This window comes from Bubalus kerabau, chromosome 15 (assembly GCF_029407905.1).
Source record: "Bubalus kerabau isolate K-KA32 ecotype Philippines breed swamp buffalo chromosome 15, PCC_UOA_SB_1v2, whole genome shotgun sequence".
Lineage (NCBI taxonomy): Eukaryota > Metazoa > Chordata > Mammalia > Artiodactyla > Bovidae > Bubalus > Bubalus kerabau.
The window spans coordinates 16,838,297-16,861,779 of NC_073638.1; the positions used below are offsets into that span (position 1 = coordinate 16,838,297).

At 37.1% G+C, this 23,483-nt stretch overlaps 1 protein-coding gene across 3 annotated transcripts in view; it reads right to left on the reverse strand.

Moving 5' to 3' along the window:
• The window catches only part of ALKBH8 (alkB homolog 8, tRNA methyltransferase), a 120,294-nt gene that overhangs the window by 26,407 nt on the left and 70,404 nt on the right, over positions 1 to 23,483 (reverse strand). For all 3 annotated transcript variants that reach the window (XM_055547776.1, XM_055547774.1, XM_055547775.1), the window contains 2 exons: positions 11,724 to 11,875; positions 6,462 to 6,718 (listed from right to left, as the gene is read on the reverse strand). In XM_055547776.1, the coding sequence (XP_055403751.1) occupies positions 6,462 to 6,718; positions 11,724 to 11,875 (409 nt within the window). The remainder of the gene's footprint in view (positions 1 to 6,461; positions 6,719 to 11,723; positions 11,876 to 23,483) is intronic.

The following is a 23,483-nucleotide window of genomic DNA, read 5'->3' on the forward strand; positions in this document are numbered from 1 at the left end:
GCTTCCTGACCTGTATACAGGTTTCTGAAGAGGCAGGTCAGGTGGTCTGGTAGTCCCATCTCTTTCAGAATTTTCCACAGTTTATTGTGATCCACACAGTCAAAGGCTTTGGCATAGTCAATAAAGCAGAAATAGATGTTTTTCTGGAACTCTCTTGCTTTTTCCATGATCCAGCAGATGTTGGCAATTTGATCTCTGGTTCCTCTGCCTTTTCTAAAACCAGCTTGAACAACTGGAAGTTCACGGTTCACATATTGCTGAAGCCTGGCTTGGAGAATCTTGAGCATTACTTTACTAGCATGTGAGATGAGTGCAATTGTGTGGTAGTTTGAACATTCTTTGGCATTGCCTTTCTTTGGGATTGGAATAAAAACTGACCTTTTCCAGTCCTGTGGCCACTGCTGAGTTTTCCACATTTGCTGACATATTGAGTGCAGCACTTTCACAGCATCATCTTTCAGGATTTGAAATAGCTCAACTGGAATTCCATCACCTCCACTAGCTTTGTTCGTAGTGATGCTTTCTAAGGCCCACTTGACTTCACATTCCAGGATGTCTGGCTCTAGGTCAGTGATCACACCATCGTGATTATCTTGGTCGTGAAGATCTTTTTTGTATAGTTCTTCTGTGTATTTATGAATAAACCTCTACAACTAATGGGCATAGAAGGAACCTACCTCAACTTGGTAAAGGCCATGTAAGATAAGCCTACAGCAAACATTATTCTCAATGGTGAAAAACTGAAAGCATTCCCTAGTCAAAGATCAGGAACAAGACAAGAGTGTCCACTTTCACTACTATTATTCAACATAATTCTGGAAGTCCTAGCTACAGCAATCAGAGAAGAAAAAGAAATAAAATGAATCCAGATTGGAAAAGAAGAATTTAAGCACTCACTGTTTACAGATGACATGATACTGTACATAGAAAATCCTAAAGATAGTATCAGAAAATTACTAGAGCTGATCAGTGAGTTTAGCAAAGTTGTGGGATACAAAATCAATACACAGAAATCACTTGCATTTCTATATACTAAAAATGAAAACTCAGAGAAATTAAGGAATCAATGCCATTCACCACTGCAACAAAAAGAATTAAATATCTAGGAATAAACTTACCTAAGGAGACAAAAGAACTGTACACAGAAAATTATAAGACACTAATGAAAGAAATCAAAGATGACATAATCAGATGGAGAGATATTCCATGTTCCTGGGTAGGAAGAATCAATACTGTGAAAATGACTATACTACCAAATGCAATCTACAGAGTCAATGTGATCCCTATCAAATTACCAATGGCATTTTTCACAGAACTAGAACAAAATGCTTCACAATTTACATGGAAACACAAAAGACCCCGAATAGCCAAAGCAGTCATGAGAATGCAGCTGGAGGAATCAATCTTCCTAACATCAGATTATACTACAAAGCTACAGTCATCAAGACAGTATGGTACTGGCACAAAAACAGAAATACAGACCAATGGAACAAGATAGAAAGCCCAGAAATAAACCCATGCACCTATGGATACCTTATTTTCAACAAAGGAAGCAAGACCATACGATGGGGCAAAGACAGCCTCTTCAATAAATGGTGCTGGGAAAACTGGACAGCTACATGTAAAAGAATGAAATTAGAACACTTCCTAACACCATACACAAAGATAAACTCAAAATGGATTAAAGACCTAAATGTAAAAACAAAAACTACAAAACTCTTAGAGAAAAACATAGGCAGAACACTTGATGACAAATCAAAGCAAGATCCTCCATGACCCACCTCCTAGAGTAACAGAAATAAAAACAAAAGTAAAAAAGTGGGACCTGAATAAACTTAAAAGCTTTTGCACAGCAAAGGAAACTATAAGCAAGGTGAAAAGACAACCATCAGAATGGGAGAAAATAACAGCAAATGAAAAAACTGACAAAGGATTAACGTCCAAAACATACAAGCAGCTCATATAACTAAATGCCAGAAAAACAAACAACCCAATCAAAACGTGGGAAAAAGACCTAAACAGACATTTCTCCAAAGAAAACATACAGATGGTTAACAAACACATGAAAAGATGCTCAACATCACTCATTATTAGAGAAATGCAAATCAAAACTACAGTGAGATATCACCTTATACTGGTCAGAATGGCCATCATCAAAAAGTCTACAAACAATAAACGGTGGAGTGGGTGTGGAGAAAAGGGAATGCTCTTGCACTGTTGGTGGGAATAAAAATTGCTACTATGGAAGACAGTATGGAGATTCCTTAAAAAACTAGGAATAAAACCAGCAATCCCACTCCTAAGCATACACCCTGAGGAAACCAAAACCGAAAAAGACACATGTATCCCATTGTTCATTGCAGCACTATTTACAATAGCTAGAACATGGAAGCAACCTAGATGTCCATCAACAGATGAATGGATAAAGACGTTGTGGTACACATACACAATGGAATACTACTCAGCCATAAAAAGGAACACATTTGAGTCAGTTCTGATGAAGTGGATGAACCTAGAACCTATTACACAGAGTGAAGTGAGTCAGAAAGAGAAAGATAAATATCATATTCTAATGCATATATATGGAATCTAGAAAAATGGTACTGAAGAATTTATTTATAGGACAGAAGTGGAGAAACAGACATAGAGAGTAGACTTATGGACATGGGGGAAGGGAAGGAGAAGGTGTGATGTATGGAAAGAGTAACATGGAAACTTACATTACCATATGTAAAATAGATAGCCAACAGGAATTTGCTGTATGGCTCAGGAAACTCAAACAGGGGCTCTGTATCAACCTAGAGGGGTGGGATGGGGCGGGAGATGGGAGGGAGATTCAAAAGGGAGGGGATATATGTATACCTATGGCTGATTAATATTGAGGTTTGACAGAAAACAATAAAATCCTATAAAGCAATTATCCTTCAATAAAAAATAAATTTTAAAAATAGGGAGCATATTAAGAACTACTGAGAAAACATGCAATTATAGGAAAATCAGATTGTCAACATATAGTTTAAAGGGCAGAGAAATAAGCAAAGGCATAAAGTACAATGAAAAGATCATATTAAACTCTTGATCTGAATTCTGTCTTGAGTAATAGTTAGCTAATCTCTCAGAGCCTCTGTTTTCTCATTATAAAAATACCTGCTTTTCAGGGTTAGCATGAGAATCAAATGAAATGATTCATATTGAATATTTAAATAACCATAGAAGTGCTATGCAAATGTTAGTTATTATTGCTATATGAAACAAAGGATGCAAAGATTCTTGTCCTGAATTCTAGATATGAAGAGAAGTCCATATAACGTACTATGAGTTAGGGTACCACACTGAGTTAAAAGACCATGCATTGTGAGGTTGTAACATTTCCTTCAAGATTATAGATCACATCATATATATATATATATATATATATATATATATATATATATATATAGTGTGGTATTCTTCAATTTCATGTAAGAAATTGAAGGTGAATTCGCAGATTTGCTCCTCACTATTCAACAAACCATTAGTAAGTTTCTGTTACGTGTAAGTAGGTGGACATCAGACAGCCCTGCTGTGTCTGAGCTAACAGCCTGGTGCTGTCAGCATAGCTAGCCTCTAAGGTATCTCTCTTATTAGAATGCCACACAGTATGAACTCTCCAGTTGGAAATGAGGTTAAAACTTGTCCTGACACCTTGTAATCTTGAGCATGTCATAACCTGATCAAGTGCCAGCTTTCCCACTTCCCCATTATAGCACTTAGCACACAGCAGGTACTTGACACTGTTAGGTCCTTTCTGTTCCTTTCTTTACTGGGCAGTCAACAGTCAAAAAGCAAAGCCAAACAAAAACAGAAATGTATAAAAGAAATCTATATAATCATATCTTCAATTCTTACCATTATAAATAGACACCTGACATTATTATTATTTTATTAAATTTGCAATCTCAACTATTTATAACAACCAAGAAAGTTCATACCAAATATTAATTATTTATCTAAGAAATACATCTGGACTAAAAGTACTTTAAGAACAATGCACAAAACATCACTTGGTAAATAAGCTAGGCCAAGTTCTGGGTATGCATATCTCATCTAGTATTGGTACAATTATAAAGGCCATAAGTTTCTTGAAGGTATAAAATCTTTTTTGGTAAATTTTAACTCTGAAAATAAAGCCAACAGCTAATGCTGATGCTAGGAATGAAAAAGTCTGAAAAAGAAGTGTTTCTTAGCCAGAATATAGAAATTTTGAGTTAAATAGCAAAAGAAAAAGTGCATGCATACCTCAGATCGGAAAAGAACAGATTTACTTCTAAAAGAAATGAATAGTTGTTCATAAAACTATTTCTGAGAGAACCCAAGCTAGGATTTAAAAAAATATACTTTGTTAGAAATTATATAAAACAGTGATACTAATACTTTTTTTAGATTCTGAGACTATTCTATATTTGAATACTTAGAATAATGTCTCAGGTCACATCGTCTCATGAATGTCAAGAAAGGTACATGTTTTCATGCTCAAAGATGCTGTTCAAAATACACTCAAATATCATTGCTCCATCCAGGTTGGAGCCTCAGCAGCTTAAAAGAGTAGGTTTCTCTTTTATCATACATAATTCCATTTCTTGTATAATGAAAACCCTAACTCCAACCCAGACAAGTAGTTTTCATTCATTCATGAACAACATCTACCGAGCCTTCTCTAAGGTCAGAAAATGGCAGTAGAAGAGCAGAAAGAAAAGAATACATGCAGCCTACCACAGATGAAATGAATGAAGATAATGGAGAGTGAGGGCACTTATGATGAATATATTCCTTCTTGAATCAGCTTTAGATTCTTCGTCAGAATATCAAGAAATCTTTTGTCTTGACTGTAAAAGGATAATGTTATACTATGACTGAATCAATGTGGCTGACTTCAACCTAGTTTCACTGTCATAAATGATACCTGACTAGATAAAGCCGTAGGTTACCATCAAGAAAGTGTAAAAGCAGAACTCACTGAAAAACATTTTTGGACAGTAACTTAAGATTAAAACATCAGAAGATATATTGTTTGAAACTATGGTTAGAGCTGTGACAAATCTAAAACCTATTTCCTCTTAAATATAAACAAAGTTAATTCACAAGACCTTATTCTTTATAAACTAAAATTTAGTTGTAAGCATGATGGCAATATATGAATACTTAAGTCTTATTTTGATGAAAAGCAATTCTTTTGTCTGCCTCTTAATGAAAAAAGTCTACCTTTCCTCAACTGCAGTATTACCTTTCTTTCTTTATGTAGGTGTATAATATCTAGGATGAGGTAAAGATTATAAGCAATCTGACATACTACAACAGCCCATGAGTGAACTGCTCTCATTCTCCTTACATAATCCCCTTACTCTAGTCCTTCCTTCCCTAACTTTGAGAAAGGGAAGCTCCAGTCCTCAGAGAGTAGTGCTGACAGGAGTATTTACAAACACCACACCAATGCACGGAGAACTTCCTACTTCCTAACATAGCAGGGAAAAAAAAGTGATCCCTAAGAAAAGGAAATTGTAAAAACTGAAAACTTTGGCATCAGAGAGAAGTGGGTTCAATCCTAGGTCAAGCACTATAACCTTGGTCAAATTTTTAATCTACTTGAGGCTTAATTTTCTCAACAGAAAGACAATAAATACTAACCTTTTTTTCTACTATGAGTAAAAGAATACTAGATTTGGAGTCATAAGGCATGGGCTCAAGTTCTAGTTATCTGTCTAAGACAGGGAAAGGCTACCCACTCCAGTATTCAGGCCTGGAGAATTCCATGAACTACACAGTCCATGGGGTCACAAAGAGTTGGACACAACTGAGTGACTTTCACTTCTTAGTTGCTCAGTCATGTTTGACTCTTTGCGACCTCATGGACTGTAGTCTGCCAGGCTCCTCTGTCCATGGGGATTCTCCAGGCAAGAATATTGGAGTGGGTTGCCATGCCCTCCTCCAGGGGATCTTCCCAACCCAAGGATCAAACCCAGGTCTCCCACATTGCAGGCAAATTCTTCACTGTCTGAGACACCAGGGAAGCCCAATAATACAATACCAAGGAAATAATATAAAAACTCTGTGAGACTCAATTTCTTCAATTATTAAAGATGGATCAAAGTATCTACTTTATACTTCTTATGAGGAACTAAGCAAAGAAAATGTTTCCTATAAATAAAAATCCTTTTTATAACCTATAAAGTTATATAAGATAGTTTTACTGATAAAGTAATCTTCTTAGAAAGCATAATCTAAAGGGAACAAAAAGCCAAGAAACTACAAATAATGGCATGCCTCTAAATTTCTAGGGGAATAAAAAAGAATAAGAGTGTTCATTAATTTTAAACCTGTTATAAATTTTCTGCAATGACCTAAAAACACAGCATTATAACATGAGGAAGGTGATAACCTTTACAAATAAAGCAAAAATAAAGCCAGAAAAGGTAATTACTTGCCATATATAACTCGTTATTGATGCCAAGATACTTTCCATTTCCACATCCAATATCAGCAACTAATGAACCACTCGGCAAAGCTTTCAAAAACTCTACTATATGTGGCCAAGGGGTGTGTCTCGTGCTGCTGAAGTGCCTAGCAATTTCCTCATAAACCCGATGAACATAATCTTGCTCCAGTTGTAAGGCTTCTTTATCACTCTCTGGAAATGAGGCAGGAGTCTCCTTCATCTGGCTATCACAGACCAAAGGGTAACCTGATGAAAAAAATAAAGCAATATAAACCATTTATTTTTAGGCCACAACATGTGGGATCTTAGACCCCTAAACAGAGATCGAGTCCAGGCCTCCTGCATTGGAAGTGCAGAGTCTTAACCACTGGATTGCCAGGGAAATCCCTAAACCATTATTTTTATCCAAATGAATAATAAAGTTATGACTGCTTTCACAAAAGAAAAGGCAAATCAATCCACATTTGATGACTAGGGATAAGTAGGTTCTTATTTAACATTTTAAAAAAGTAGTTCTTACCAGTTATATATGTGAAGGGTCTAATATAAAAAGGGGTAAATCCATCTGCAACAAAACATGACTGTAATTCTGCATGCCTTATATTGAAGATGCTTATTTCATCTTAGGATTAAGGGTCCTCCTGTTCAAGAAAGGATCTTGAAGGGCCTGGCCTAACCTGAAGAAACTTAGCAATTAACAGGATTTAGGATTTTTGTCTTAGTAGGAGTTCTGGGGACCCTAATACTCTCAGAAGAAGAACCAGACCTAGAAACAGTGTGTGATTTGGTAATAATCACAAGATTTAATGAATACTATTTGAAGTGGTTTATATATATTGTCTCACAGTAACACTGTGAGGTAGGAACCAGTACATTCATTTTACAGATGAGGAAACTGACACAGAACATTAAATAATGATACTAAAGTGACAAAGATGGTAAGTCAGAGAAGATTTGAACCCAGGCAACGGAAACTCCAAAACCCACATTCTCAATGACTACATTGTGCTGCCTCCTTCAAAAAAAAAAAAAAGGTAAATCCTAAGGAGAACACAAAGTAAAGGAGGTGACTGAGGAAATTTAGGATACAATATGTCAAATTAATTTTGAATTTGTTCCCTGTTCTTTATAATACCATCTAATATTCATTTCAAATTCTTCCTATTCTCTGCTATGCTCTAAATTCCCTTTGTCTTCAGCCAGCATGTGACACACAACATCTTTTTATGGGTAGTATACTAGAGAATAAAGGAAAAAGTAGTGTTCCCAGAGAAATCACAGATAAGACTTAAAGCAATATTTATAAATCATATGGCAGCAAAGAATTGGGCTATAGCATTGATGACTTCAGGAATTTTCCCTAAATGTAACTAGAAGATGCCAAATCTTAAATGGGGGTGGAACTATCACCTACTAATGAGTAAAGTGAGGCTCTAAATACTTTATGTGGACATTTAAGAAAAGAGTAGCCCTAGAAACTTTGAGGGCTCTAACATACATGTGGCAACAGATGGGTTAGTATGTCAGTTACAACAGAATTACAATTACACTACAATATACAAATTACTTTCAACTGATCTTGGTAAAAATTGTATTCTCTTGGAAACTATGAACATCTAAATTATGTAAAGGGAAGATCACTTAAATCCACAAATTTTGACTAAAAGTATCTAAAAGTTGGCCTTGAACTTTAAAAAAAATCTGTAAACTGAATAATCAGAGCTTCTTACACCATCCCTTACACTAAATAAATAAATTCAGCACTCCAATTTCATTTAGTTTATGCTTTCCAATTTCTTGGTCTCTTTTTTTGTTCTTCTTTCTCAGGCCTTTATCAAGTGTAGTAGAAAAGCTTTTGTACACACACTCATATACATACATAAATAGTAAGTATAATATATATGTTTTAGAAACTTTACAAATTTTTGCTTAGCTAAAAAATTTATGACATTTTGGTCCCATTTGCTTGACTAAGTATGAATAGAATGCTAGATTTCTAATTTATATTCACTCAAAACTTTATATAGGTCCAATTATTCTGGCATCTAGTATTACTGTTGAATGTCTTAAAAGCTTATTATTTTATTAATATTTGAAAAAAAATTGAGGCTTGAAACTTCTAAACCAATTCTGAAAGTAAAGAAATACTATGTTGTAAAAAAAAAAAAAAGGAAATTACCATATGATATAGTATTAGTAACTAAAGTTCAGGTTTTGTTCAAATTTCACTTATGCTAGTGTCCATTATTTGTTTCCATACCTTATCTAATATTCCACATTGTATTTAGTTGCACTGAGCAGCTTCAGCTGCATGAAATAAATTTTCCTTTCATTTTTATCCTGTTACAAATATTTTCCAATTTTCCTTGTTATGGCTCTTAGATACACCCATCATTTAAAAGTAGACATTTAATTAGCAAATGCATGGAGATTTTTAAGTATCCTTGATATTAATTTATCATATTGATATTAATTGCTCACTTAAATGCTTTCTTCTCTGCAATCACCCTCTGTGTTTTTTCAGTCTTTTAACCTTCCTAAGGCTTTCAATGGCTAGCCAAAGATCTCTCTTGGTAAATGTCACACTGCACTTGAAAATATGCATGTTATTTTCAAATATCTTTTTATATCAGTTTCTAACATAATTCCACAGTGATAACAGACTCTGTATGATTTCAAAACCTTTCAGTTCAGTTCAGTTGCTCAGTCGTGTATGATTTTTTGAGACCCCATGAATTGCAACACGTCACACTTCCCTGTCAATCACCAACTCCAAGTGCTTGCTCAAACTCGTGTTCATCAAGTTGGTGATGCCATAAAACCATCTCATCCTCTGTCGTCCCCTTCTCTTCCTGCCTTCAATCTTCCTCATCATCAGCGTCTCTTCCAATGAGGCAGTTCCAATGATGTTCAGGACTGATTTCCTTTAGGATGGACTGGTTGGACCTCCTTGCAGTCCAAGGGACTCTCAAGAGTCTTCCCCAACAACACAGTTCAAAAGCATCAATTTTTCAGTGCTCAGCTTGCTTTACAGTCCAACTCACATCCACACATGACTACTGGAAAAACCATAGCTTTGACTAGATGGACCTTTGTCGGCAAAGTAATGTCTCTGCTTTTTAATATGCTGTCTAGGTTGGTCACAGTTTTTCTTCCAAGGAGTAAGTGTCTTTTAATTTCATGGCTGCAGTCACCATCTGCAGTGATTTTGGAGCCCCCCAAAATAAAGTCAGTCACTGTTTCCACTGTTTTCCCCATCTATTTGCCATGAAGTGATGGGACCAGATGCCATGATCTTAGTTTTCTGAATGCTGAGTTTTAAGCCAGCCTTTTCACTCTCCTTTCACCTTCATGAAGAGGCTCTTTAGTTCTTCACTCTCTGCTATAAGGGTGGTGTCATCTGCATATTCAAGGTTATTAATATTTCTCCCAGAAATCTTGATGCCAGCTTGTGCTTCATCCAGCCCAGCATTTCACATGATGTACTCTGCACAGAAGTTAAATAAGTAAGGTGGCAATATACAGTCTTGACATGCTCCTTTCCCAATTTGGAACCAGTCCATTGTTCAATGTCTGCCTCTAACTGTTGCTTCTTGACCTCCATACAGGTTTCACAGCAGGCTGGTAGGATGGTCTGGTCTTCCCATCTCTTTAAAAATTTTCCACAGGTTGTTATGATCCACACAGTCAAAGGCTTTGGCATAGTCAATAAAGCAGAAGTAGATGTTTTTCTGGAACTCTCTTGCTTTTTTGATGATCCAAAGGATGTTGGCAATTTGATCTCTGGTTCCTCTACCTTTTTTAAATTCAGCTTGAACATCTAGAAGTTCTCAGTTCACTACTGTTGAAGCCTGGCTTGGAGAATTTTGAGCATTTCTTTGCTAGTGTGTGATCATGAAAATTTTGCACCTTGTTTTACGTCCCTGGATATTCTAATGTCTCCTGGTTCATAGCCTATGGGAACTTAAATAGAATTTGTACCCTGCTGCTGTGTGAAAATTTGTATAAATCTTTAATTTTGTTGAGCTGGTTCATAGTGCTTTTCAGGTCTACTATATCCTTCTATTTTTCTATACATTCATTCTATTATTTTTTGAGAGTTTGATAATGAAACTCCAAATAAAAATCTTGATTTATCTACTTAATAATTGTAATATATTGTAAAACTATATATTACTTTTTCTGTATTTTCCAAGTCTCCTGTAAATGTTATCATACTTTTATAATTTAAAAAATAAAAATTACTTAGTTAATGTCCTTAACAACAACAAAAATACTGGCATAAGAAAACGAACTTTTCTCTCCTACTAGACTTCAAGTTCCTGGGGTACAGAGCCATGCTTTATTTTTTTATAGCTTGTAAATCTATGGCTGTGTTAGACATTCATCAAATGCTAAATAAACATTTTTTAATCAATGAAAAAATCGTGATATTTTAAGTCTTCATTGCTACTTTTAGCAGAAGAAACAAAAATCTGTTAAAACCTATTTTAAGCTTTTCACTAACATGACAATATCAAATATGAAGCTTTTAAGTTTCCTAACAGAATAATATCACGCACATATAAAAAGGATTTCTAATTTAAAACATAATTTTAAGATGACTAAGTCCAAAAGCTCCTGTTGAGATACCTCCCATAATTGAAACCACCAAAATGTAAAAAGAATCTTAACATCACTGTCATTACTTATAAAACAAAAAGGGATTTTAATTTATTGAGTCTAAGAAAAACAGGTAATGATGCACTTTTAGAGACAATACAAAACAGCATCCTCCTGACAAGTTTTTGAACACTCCTTTCCAAATAAGACAAACCACTCTTTATCCCCCTAAAGTTATCTACTTATTAGAGAACAATTTGTCATCCTCAATTTCCCTGTTGCATTAATGAGAAGTAATTTAAAAATGTGATAAGCTGTTTCACAAAAAAATCTATTTTTGTACAGTGATACTTTAATGCCCCCAAACTGTAGTCCTTTTAACCATGAGTACAATAAATAAAACATTTAGAATCCAATAATGCTCAAGTACTATGTTTAAGGAAAATAAAGATGAGTAAGATACAGTTCCTGCCCTCAAGAAATATAAACTCTAATGAGGGTGGTTAAGAAAAGTATATGTAAGTACAATACAAGGCAGAATATGGTAAATGCCATTACAGGAGTTAAGATCTTCTCAGTTCTGATGGACTTAAAAAGATTTTCAAACTAGATTTATTCCATTTACAGTAGAAACAAATTATATACTTACTACAATTACAAGGTGTTTGCCTCACTTTCCTAAATGTAAACGATGTCCGTATTCCCCTCTTGTTTAAAGTTAAGTCTTCAACATCACTGGTGATAATTCCACTTTTGTGACCCTTGGATGCTTGAACAGTATCAAATTTTCTGGGTGTGATTCTAGAAACAACAGTTAATTTATTTAACATTGTATTCATAAAAAATATTTCAGGTCCTTTAAAAACATTAAGAGAATACAGTAAATCTACAAGAATTTGTTGCAAATGTTTATTGGATCCCCTGAATTACTGTATCGTAGAAAAAACAAAGAAATAGAAGTCTCCTGTCTCTTAGGAAATCATCTCCAGGGTAATCATTAAAAGAATTTACAGTTAACTTACTATTCAAGGGGGAAAATAGAATAATAACAAATGTTTAATTAATATCAATGCCAAGAGGAAAAAAAATAAGAAACAGATGGCAAAAGGGAAATAGCAAATTTCAATCCAATTATCAGTAATTATGTTGAATGTAAAAGGACTTCAAATCCAATTAAAGAACAAACAATTTCAGATTGGATTTTTAAAAAAAAATCCAAGTACATGCTGATTACAAGAGATACACCTTATAATAAAGAAAGAGAATGGTTGAAAAACAGATAGAAAAAAAATACAACATACAAACAACAAATATTTTGCATATACTTAGCAAAGCCAGAGAAAAAGTGGTATAGTTATACTAATCACAGAAAATAGAAGTGAAATGAAGTCGCTCAGTCGTGTCTGACTCTTTGCGACCCCATGGGCTGTAGCCTACTAGGCTCCTCTGTCCATGGGATTTTCCAGGCAATAGTCCTGGAGTGTATTGCCATTTCCTTCTCCAGGGGATCTTCCCAACACAGGGATCGAACCCGGGTCTCCCGCATTGTAGACAGACGCTTTACCGTCTGAGCTACCAGGGAAGTCTACAGAAAGTAGACTTTAAGGCAACTGGTATTAATAGAGATAAAAAGGAACATTTCATAATGATAAAAGGGTCAATCCAACAAAAAACATAAAAATTCTACATATTTGTATGCACCTAATAGGACATCCTCAAAATATATAATCCAAAAAATGAAAAAAAAAAATCTAAATGGAGAAATACATAAATACATAAATATCATTGGAATTGCTAATATATCTTTCTCAGTAAGTGAAATCTAGCTGTGAGACAAAGACATCAACATCAGAAAACAACAGATAATGGAACAAAAAAGCATATGATTAACACAGATACAGTAAGTAAAACAAAGATGCAAAATAAAAAGAGAAAAGTACAAGCCATTGTAAATTTTAAGAAAGTTTAAAGGGAGTCTTGGAAGTAAGATCAAGTTTTTGAATAGAAAAAAGAAATCATTTGGTATGATTCTTGCTAAAAGTAAAAAAACAATGGCCTTTTCAAAGTTAAATTTATAGAGTGAAATGCATAGATCTTAAGTGTATAGTTCATGCGTTTTGGCAAATGTATACAACCATGTAGTCACCATCCCAATCAAGATGTAGTATATTTCCAACTACCCATGAAACTCCCTCATGCCCTTTTCCAGTCAATCTTCCCCCCTCCTCAAAGCAACCACTAACCTGATTTCCATCAGCACAGTTTGCCTGTTCTTGAATTTCATAAATAGTTTGGCACTATCTTCTCTCTGGCTTTGCCCATTCCACATAATTTGGAGATTGAGCCATGCTTTTGTGTGTTTCAGTAGTGCATGTTTTTCTTTAATCACTGAGCAAAATGTCACTATATGAACATGCTGCAATTTATCCAAAATCTCCTGTTTACTAATATTTAGTATTCCCAGTCTGGGACTATTATAAATAAAGCTTATATACATTTTTTTCAGATACATACTTTTATTACTCCTGGGAAAACACTTAAGAGTGAGATTTGTTGGGTCAAAGGGTAAGAAAATACCAGTTTTCCAAAATGGCTGCACAGACTTTTACACTCCCACAAGCAGCATATGAGAGTTTCAGGCTCCTTGACATTCTCACCAAAACAATATAAGTTTTAAATTTTAATAATTTTAGCACGTGGCAATTGATATGAAACTGTAGTTATAATTTGTATTTCTCTGATGACCAATGATACTGTATCTCTTTTCATGTGCTTTTTAGCCATTCATAGATCCTTCTGGTAAAGGATCTGTTGAACAGATCTTATGCCCAATCCTTTGTTAGATATATGTATTGTGGAAATTCTTCCCCAAGTATAGATTGATTTTTCATTATCTTGATGCTGTCTTTTGATAAACAGAAGTTTTAAATTTGGATGCAGTTATTTTCTCTTTTTCTTCTAGTGTTCTGAAACCTTTCTCAAGGGGGAAAAAAAAACTTTGCCTATCTCAGATTTGCAAAAGTATCCTCTTGTATTTTCTTCTAGACAGCTCATAATTTGTGTTTACATTCAAATCTATGATCTACCCCACATTAATTTTTATGAATGGCATGAGGTATATCAAGGTTAATGCTATTTCCACACAGATCTCTGATTTTCCCAGCACCATCTGTTGAAAATTTTCTGTTCCATAATGAATTGTATTGGCATCTTTGTCAAAAATCAACTGACACTACATCTATGAATATATTCTGTCTCACTGATTTATCTGTACAATAATACTATACTCTTTTGATTAGGTAGCTTTATACACAGTAAATCTTAAACTTCAAGTAGAATAAATCCTCCAACATTGTTCTTATGTTCAAGATTCTTTTGGTTATTCTCTATTGCTCACATTTCCTGATAAACCTTCAGTTCAGTTCAGTTCAGTCGCTCAGTCATGTCTGACTCTTTGCGACCCCATAAATTGCAGCACGCCAGGCCTCCCTGTCCATCACCAACACCCAGAGTTCACTCAATCTCACGTCCATTGAGTCGGTGATGCCATCCAGCCATCTCATCCTCTGTCTTCCCCTTCGCCTCCTGCCCCCAATCCCTCCCAGCAGCAGAGTCTTTTCCAATGAGTCAACTCTTTGCATGAGGTGGCCAAAGTACTGGAGTTTCAGCTTTAGCATCAGTCCTTCCAAAGAAATCCCAGGGCTGATCTCCTTCAGAATGGACTGGTTGGATCTCCTTGCAGTCCAAGGGACTCTCAGGACTCTTCTCCAACACCACAGTTCAAAAGCATCAATTCTTCAGTGCTCAGCTTTCTTCACAGTCCAACGCTCACATCCATACATGACCACAGGAAAAACCATAGCCTTGACTAGACAGACCTTTGTTGCCAAAGTAATGTCTCTGCTTTTCAATATGCTATCTCGGTTGGTCATAACTTTCCTTCCAAGGAGTAAGTGTCTTTTAATTTCATGGCTGCAGTCACCATCTGCAGTGATTTTGGAGCCCAGAAAAATAAAGTCTGACACTGTTTCCACTGTTTCCCCATCTATTTCCCATGAAGTGATGGGACCGGATGCCGTGATCTTTGTTTTCTGAATGTTGAGCTTTAAGCCAACTTTTTCACTCTCCACTTTCACTTTCAGCAAGAGGCTTTTGAGTTCCTCTTCACTTTCTGCCATAAGGGTAGTGTCATCTGCATATCCGAGGTTATTGATATTTCTCCCGGCAATCTTGATTCCAGCTTGTGCTTCTTCCAGCCCGGCGTTTCTCATGATGTACTCTGTATACAAGTTAAATATGCAGGGTGACAATATACAGCCTTGACGTACTCCTTTTCCTATTTGGAACCAGTCTGTTGTTCCATGTCCAGTTCTAACTGTTGCTTCCTGACCTGTATATAGGCTTCTCAAGAGGCAGGTCAGGTGGTCTGGTATTCCCATCTCTTTCAGAATTTTCCACAGTTCATTGTGATCCACACAGTCAAAGGCTTTGGCATAGTCAATAAAGCAGAAATAGATGTTTTTCTGGAACTCTCTTGCTTTTTTGATGATCTAGCGGATGTTGGCAATTTGATCTCTGGTTCCTCTGCCCTTACTAAAACCAGCTTGAACATCTGGAAGTTCATGGTTCGGGATCTGCTTATCAATTTCTACAAAAAAAAGTCCTTTTAAGATTGTGATTAGAATTACACTAAATCATTAGACCAATCTGGGAATAACTGCTATCTAGCAATATTAAGTTTCCTATCCATGATTATGGTATCTCTTATCTCTTCATTTATTTTGGCCTTCTTTAATTTCTCTTAGCAATGTTTCATGATTTTTAGCATACATGTGTTGTGTATCTCTTGTTAAATCTACTCCTAAGACTTAACTCTTCTGAAGCCAAGTTTCTGCGTGATTTACTTTAGCAAGGCTATATGCCTATAGAAGTGGATTTCATGCTCACAGAGAATGTGCCAAGCCTGAAAGATTTCAGCAGATTTTTAAAAAGCATAATTTTATACTAAAGTTGTTGATACATCAAGAATGAAATATGTTGACTACACACCTAGAAAAGAGAAAATAAACCATATAACTAAAGTGGGCTTGATCCTAGAATGAAATAATATAATGTATTTCAATTTTCATTTGGTCACTGTTTACTCAGTCTGATGCTAGAACTGGATTCCCAAAATGCAACAAAATAAAAAATAAATGGGACTACATCAAACAAAAAAGCTGCACAAAAAAAAGGAAATCATTAACAAAATGAAAAAGAAACCTATGGTATTCCTATGGCATGGGAATTCTTATGGATTGGGAGAAAATATTTGCAGATTAAATATCTGATAAGAGTTAATATCCAAAATATATTAACAACTGGTGGGGGCCAAGACGGTGGAGTAGGAAGACCCTGGGCTCACCTCCTCCCAGTGGCACACCAAAACTACAACTATGTATAGAGCAACTATCAATGAGAACAGCCTGAAGATTAGCAGAAGAGATCTACAACTAAAGACATAAAGCAGGAACCACAATGATATGGGTAGAGGGGCAGAAATGTGGTAGAGTCAGGATCCATACCCCAGAGATCTGAGCCCCACATTAGGCTCCCCACCTGAAGGTACAACATGGGGAAGATGAGGTCCCAGAACACTTGACTTTGGAAGCCAGCAGGGCTTAATTTCTGGAAAGCCAGAGGGCTAAGGGAAATAAGAGACTCCACTCGTACAGGGAGTCTCACATGCTTCATGACCCAGGACAGAAGCAGCGATCTGAAAGGAGCCTGGGTCAGACCCACTGACCAATCTTGAAGAGCCTACCAGACAGGCAGAGGCAATTAGTACTTACCCTGGGGACACTGGTGCTAGCATCTACCATTATGGAATCCTCTCTCTTGCTTATTAGGGCTGGGACCTGCCCCTACCCTCCAGCCAGTAAGAACCAGTCCTGGCAGGTAGCTGAGTGAGAACACAGCCCCATCCACCAGCAGGACAACTGTAAATAGGACCTCTGAGCCCTGATCCTGCCTCACCCACCAAAGGGCCCAAGACCTGGCCCTACTCACCAGCTGGTGGCACTAGCCCCAGGAGCCCAAGGACCCTGGCCTGCCCATCAGAGGGCCAACACCAGCTCTAGGGCCCTCAGGCCCCACAGCCAAAGAACCCAGAACTCAGCTCCACCTACCAATGGGCAGGTACCAGTCCAGGACCCTGAGGGCCCTGCCCTACTCACCAGTGAGCAGACACCAACTTCAGAATACCTTGGGCTCTTCAGCCAGCTATGTCAGGAACTGGTCCTGCCTACCAGCAGGCCAATACTAGCACCACACCCCCCGCCAACACCTCCCAGGGCTCCATAGCCAGCTCCCTCCTGATCCTGTCTCACTCAGCAGCAGGCTGGAACCAGCACCAGGATCACTCTCACCATGCAGCCAGCCATGCCAGGTCCAAGCCCCCCCACCCCCACCCCCCGCCAACAGAGGGTAGCTACCCACAGGGTACGGCTTCACAGACAACCAGGCTGGGGGCAAGCTATGCCTACCAGACTGCCCACAGAAGGAACCAAGCAGTCCACACAGAGGGCACCCCTGGAGCATATGGCTTTGGTGTCCAGAAGAGAGTGTTCTGCTGGGCTCCACAGGATACTTCTTACATAAGACCACTTCTCTAAGATTGGGAAATGTAACCCAACAAATACATAGACACAAAAACAGCAATTTAAGCAAAATGAGGTGACAGAGGAATAGATTCCAAATGAAAGAACAGATAAAAACCCCAAAGAAGAACTAAAAGAAGTGGAGATAAGCAATCAACCCAATAGAGAGTTTGAGGTAGTGATCATAAAGACCATCAAGGAACTCAAGCGAAGACTGAATGAACAGAATGAAAAGTTAGAAATTTTAAACAAAGAATTAGAAAAATATAAAGAACCAAGCAGAGCTGAAGAATACAACTACTGAAATAAAAAATACAATAGAAGGAATCAACAGTAGATTAAACGATACAGAGAAATGGATCGTTGAGCTGGAGACAGAGTAGTGGAAATCACTCAAGCTGAACAGCAAAAAGAATTTAAAAACTTAGGAAAATTTAAGAGACCTCTGAGACACATCAAGTGCACTAATAGTCACACTATATGGGTCCCAGAAGGAGAAGAGAGAGAAAAAGAGGCAGAGAACATATTTGAAGACATAAGACCTGAAAACTTCCCTAACATGGTGGAAGGAAACACACATTCAGGTGCAGAAAGCACAGAATTCCAAACAGAAGCAACCTAAAGAGGACCACACCAGGACACACTGTAATTAAAATGGCAAAACTTATGATAAAGAGAAAATATTAAAAGCAACAGGAGGAAAGCAACAAGACATACAAGGTATCCCCATAAGGCTATAAGCTGACTTTTCAAAAGAAATTCTGCTGGTCAGAAGGGAGTGGCATGATATATTTAAAATGAAGAAAGGGAAAAATCTACAATTAAGAATACTCTACCCAGCAAAGCTTTCATGCAGACTTGAAGGAGAGATCAAGAGTTTTACAGACAAGCATAAGCTTGTCTGTAACTAAGAGTTTAGCACCACTAAACCAGCTTTGCGAGAAAGGCTAAAAGTACTTTTCTAAGCAGAAAAGACTACAAGAAATATGAAAACTGTGAGAGGAAAAATCTCATTGGTAAAGGCAAAGATACAGTAAATGTCAATCACTTATAAAACTAGTAAGAAGGGTAAAAGATAAAACCTGGTTTAGAAAAAAGCAAACATGATAAAAATATGATCAAGTAAAGATGAAATTTCTTATCCATAAAATTCTAGTTTAAAGAGAAAATAGAAAACAACTGACCATAGTTCAAACCATATGCATCTGCAAAAAAAAAAAAAAAGAACTCATACAGTTCAATAACAAAAACCAATCACTAAAAATCAGGCAGATGATCTGAATAGAAACTTTTTTCAAAGAAGACATACAGAATGACTAACTCGTACATAAAAAGGAGCTCAATGTTACTAATAATTAGTGAAATGCAAATCAAAGTCACAATGAGATTATCAGTTCATACTTATTAGAATGGCTATTACAAAAATGACAAAAAATAACAAGTGTTGGCAAGTATGTGTAGAAAAGACCATCCTTATACACTGTCGGTGATTACGTAAACTGGTATATCCCTATGGAAAACAGGAAATTTCTCAAAAAATGTTAAATAGAACTACCACAGGATCCAGCAATTCCACTACTGGGTATTTACCTGAAGGCAATAAAAACGCTAATTTAAAAAGATATCTGAAGGCATGGCACCCCACTCCAGTACTCCTGCCTGGACAAGCCCATGGATGGAAGAGCCTGGTAGGCTGAAGTCCATGGGGTTGCTGAGGGTCGGACACGAATGAGTGACTTCACTTTCACTTTTCACTTTCATGCATTGGAGAAGGAAATGGCAACCCACTCCAGTGCTCTTGCCTGGAGAATCCCAGGGACGGGAGAGCCTGGTGGGCTGCTGTCTATGGTAGGGTCGCAGAGTCGGACACGACTGAAGTGACTTAGCAGCAGTACCCCCATGCTCACTGCAGCATTTACAACAGCCAAGACATGGAAACAACTGGGAATTACACTAACTGAAATTAGTTGACAGATACTATATGATCTCACTTACATGCAATATACAGAACAAAAATAAACTTACAGATACAGAAAACAGATGGTTATGGGGCAGGTAGGGTGGGGTGACGTGGGGTGGAGGAAGGTGTGTGTGGGTGGGGGAAGGTGAATGTGGTCAAAAGACATAAACGTCCAGTAATACAGTAAATAAGTTCTGGTGCTGTAATGATATCTATAGTTAATAATACTATTTTGAATACTTGAAAGTAGCTAAGACAGTGTATCACAAAAGTTTATAGTATAAGAAAAAAATGTTTAACTGTGTGGTTATGGATATTAACTAGACTTGCTGTGTTGCCTATTTTGCAATATATACATGGAATCAGTTTGCTGTACATCTGAAACTAATACAACCCACTCCACATGTAGATGAACATATGGAGAGAGAAACTTACAATACCATATGTAAAACAGATAGCCAATGGGAATTTGCTGTATGACTTGGAACTCAAACAGGGGCTCTGTGACAATCTAGACAGGTGGGATGGGGAGGGAGATGGGAAGGAGGTTTGGGAGGGAGGGGACAGGGTGTACCTATGGCTGACTCTTGTTGATGTTTGACAAAGAACAACAAAATTCTGTAAAGCAATTATCCTTCAATTAAAAATAAATTAGCAAAAAAAAAAATCAGAACTTCTGGGCTGACATCTTTTGAAACTGTTTACTTTTGAAACTAATTAATTCAGAGTATTAGGAAAGAAGTATTTTACAAGTTATAACCAAGCAGGACCCTATGTGGCCTTCCCCAAGAGATCCCTCCCCCATATCCTCTGCTCTTGATGATTTAGTCACTAAGTCGTCTCCGACTCTTGTGACCCCATGGACTGTAGCCTGCTAGGCTCCTCTGTCCATGGGATTCTCCAGGCAAGAATACTGGAGTGGGTTGCCACTTCCTTCTCCAGGGGATCTTTCCAACTTAGGAATCGAAGCCAGGTCTCCTGAGTTGCAGGCAAATTCTTTACTGACTAGGCTTTGAGGGAAGCCCATCCTCTGCTTCCCTCATAGCTCAACTGGTAAAGAATCCTTTGCTTTTAGCTCCTCTCTAAAGTACCTAGATAATAGTTTCTGATTTGAATTTCTTCAATTGTTTTACAGATGCTAAAACCCCTTCCAAATGAAAGAAATTAACTACTTGATGATCATGAGCACCCATGCATGACCTACTGGAGCCTAAGGATGAAAATTAACCCCTGTGACACCACCATTTACTTCACTGACATCAACCAATCAGAGAACTGTACATAAATTCATCACATAACCTGGGACACCCCTCCCTCACTCTGACTTTAAAAATGCTTTGCTGAAACCCACTGAGGAGTTCAGGCTTTTTGAAAACTAGCTGCCCCGGACTCCATGTATAGTACCCAACAATAAATGCTGCAGTTTCCTTCACCACAACCTGATGTCAATAGACTGGCTTTTACTGAGTGTGGGCAAGTGAATCCAAGTATGCTTTGGTAACAAAGTCCTGATGCTGTTTCAAAAATGATTTCACTTCTCTCTCCAAAAATTAATTTTTGATTGTCAACCTTGTATGTTACAGCCTTGTATGCCATATTCGGTTATTAATTCTAGTACTTATGCTGCAGATATGCTCAGTTCAGTTCAGTTGCTCCGTCGTGTCTGATTCTTTGTGACCCCATGGACTGCATCATGCCAGGCCTCCCTGTCCATCTCCAAATCCTGGAGTTTACCCAAATTCATGTCCATTGAGTCGGTGATGCCATCCAACCATCTTATCCTCTGTCATCCCCTTCTCCTCCTGCCCTCAATCTTTCCCAGCATCAGGGTCTTTTCAAATGAGTCACCTCTTCGCATCAGTTGGCCAGAGTATTGGAGTTTCAGCTTCAACATCAGTCCTTCCAGTGAACACTCAGGACTGATTTCCTTTAGGATGGACTGGTTGGATCTCCCTGCAGTCCAAGGGACTCTCAAGAGTCTTCTCCAACACCACAGTTCAAAAGCATTAATTCTTCAGCACTCAGCTTTCTTTACAGTCCAGCTCTCACATCCATACATGACTACTGGAAAAACCATAGCTTTGACTAGACGGACCTTTGTTGGCAAAGTAATGTCTCTGCTTTTTAATATGCTATCTAGGTTGGTCATAACTTTTCTTCCGAGGAATAAGCGTCTTTTAATTTCATGGCTGCAGTCACCATCTGCAGGGATTTGGGAGCCCCCCAAAATAAAGGGAGACCTGAGTTCGAGCCCTGGGTTGGGAAGATCCCCTGGAGAAGGAAATGGCAATCGACTCCAGTACTATCGCCTGGAAAATCCCGTGGACAGAGGAGCCTACCGGTAGGCTACAGTCTATGGGGTCGAAAAGAGTTGGACACGACTGAGCAACTTCACTTCACTTCTTCTTCAAAAATAAAGTCAGCCACTGTTTCCACTGTTGCAGATATGCTAGGATTTTCCAATCCACAAAGGGTTTTACTTTTTTCCTTTCAAATACATATGATTTTTTTTCTTAATATATATATTTTATTGAAGTATAGTTGACTTACAGTGTTTCAAGTGCACAGCAAGGTGATTCAGTTATATATATACACATATATTATTTTCAGATTCTTTTCCATTATAGGTACAAGATACTGACTGTAGTTCCCTGTACTATACAATAAACCTGTGTTGCTTGTTGCCTATTTTTTAAAAAAATTAGAAACCTAGCATTCTATTCATATTAAGTGAAGCAAGTGGAATCAAAATGTCATAAATTTTTTAGCTAGGCAAAAATTCATAAGTTTTCTAAAATATATCTATTATCTTATATATACTATATATATATGTATACAAAGGTTTTTCTACTATGCTTGATAAAGGCTTGAGAAAGAACATCAAACAGAAAAGAAGAGATGGAGAAGTTGGAAACAAACTAAATGAAATGGGAGCACTGAATATGAAATAGAAAAAGTGAAACAAACTAGATAAAAGATCATCATATAGTCTAGTTATTTTTAAACATGGCTACTCATTAGAAACACATCTGAAGCTCTGGGGAAAAAAAATGCAATACCTGGGTATTTGTATTTATGAAAAAATTCTAAGATAATTCTGATATGCATCTGGATTTTAAAAAGTGATTATAGATTTTTCTATTAAATGATAGCTTTGGTGATATAGAATTCTACTATCTTCTGTTGACCAATCATGATACAATGGTATTAAGTGAATAATAGTTACATAATCACAACAGTAAAGATGTTTATTAGTTTTCACAATCAATAGCCAGACAAAAAATAAAAGATCATTAGGAAATATGATTAATCTAACAATATAAAATAATTACATATAATTTGGGGGGTTAAGTACAGTGATGTGGTAAGTTGAAGTACATACATGTACATGTTCTCATCTGCCCAGTCTATGTCTTTTGGTTGGTACATTTAATCCATTGGCAACCCACTCCAGTGTTCCTGCCTAGAGAATCCCAGGGACGGGGGAGCCTGTTGGGCTGCCATCTATGGGGTCGCACTGAAGCGACTTAGCATAATCCTATTACCATTTTCTGAACTGTTTTGGGTTTATTCTGCATGGGTCTTTTCCTTCTCTTTTGTTTTCTACTTAGAGAAGTTCCTTTAGCATTTGTTGCAAAGCTGGTCTAGTGACACTGAATTCTCTTAACTTTTGCTTGTCTGGAAAGCTTTTGATTTTATCCATCAATCTGAAGGAGAGTCTTGCTGGGAGACTATTCTTTGTTATAGGCTCTTCTCTTTCATCACTTTACATTATGCCATTTCCTTCTGGCTTGTAGAGTTTCTGTTGCAA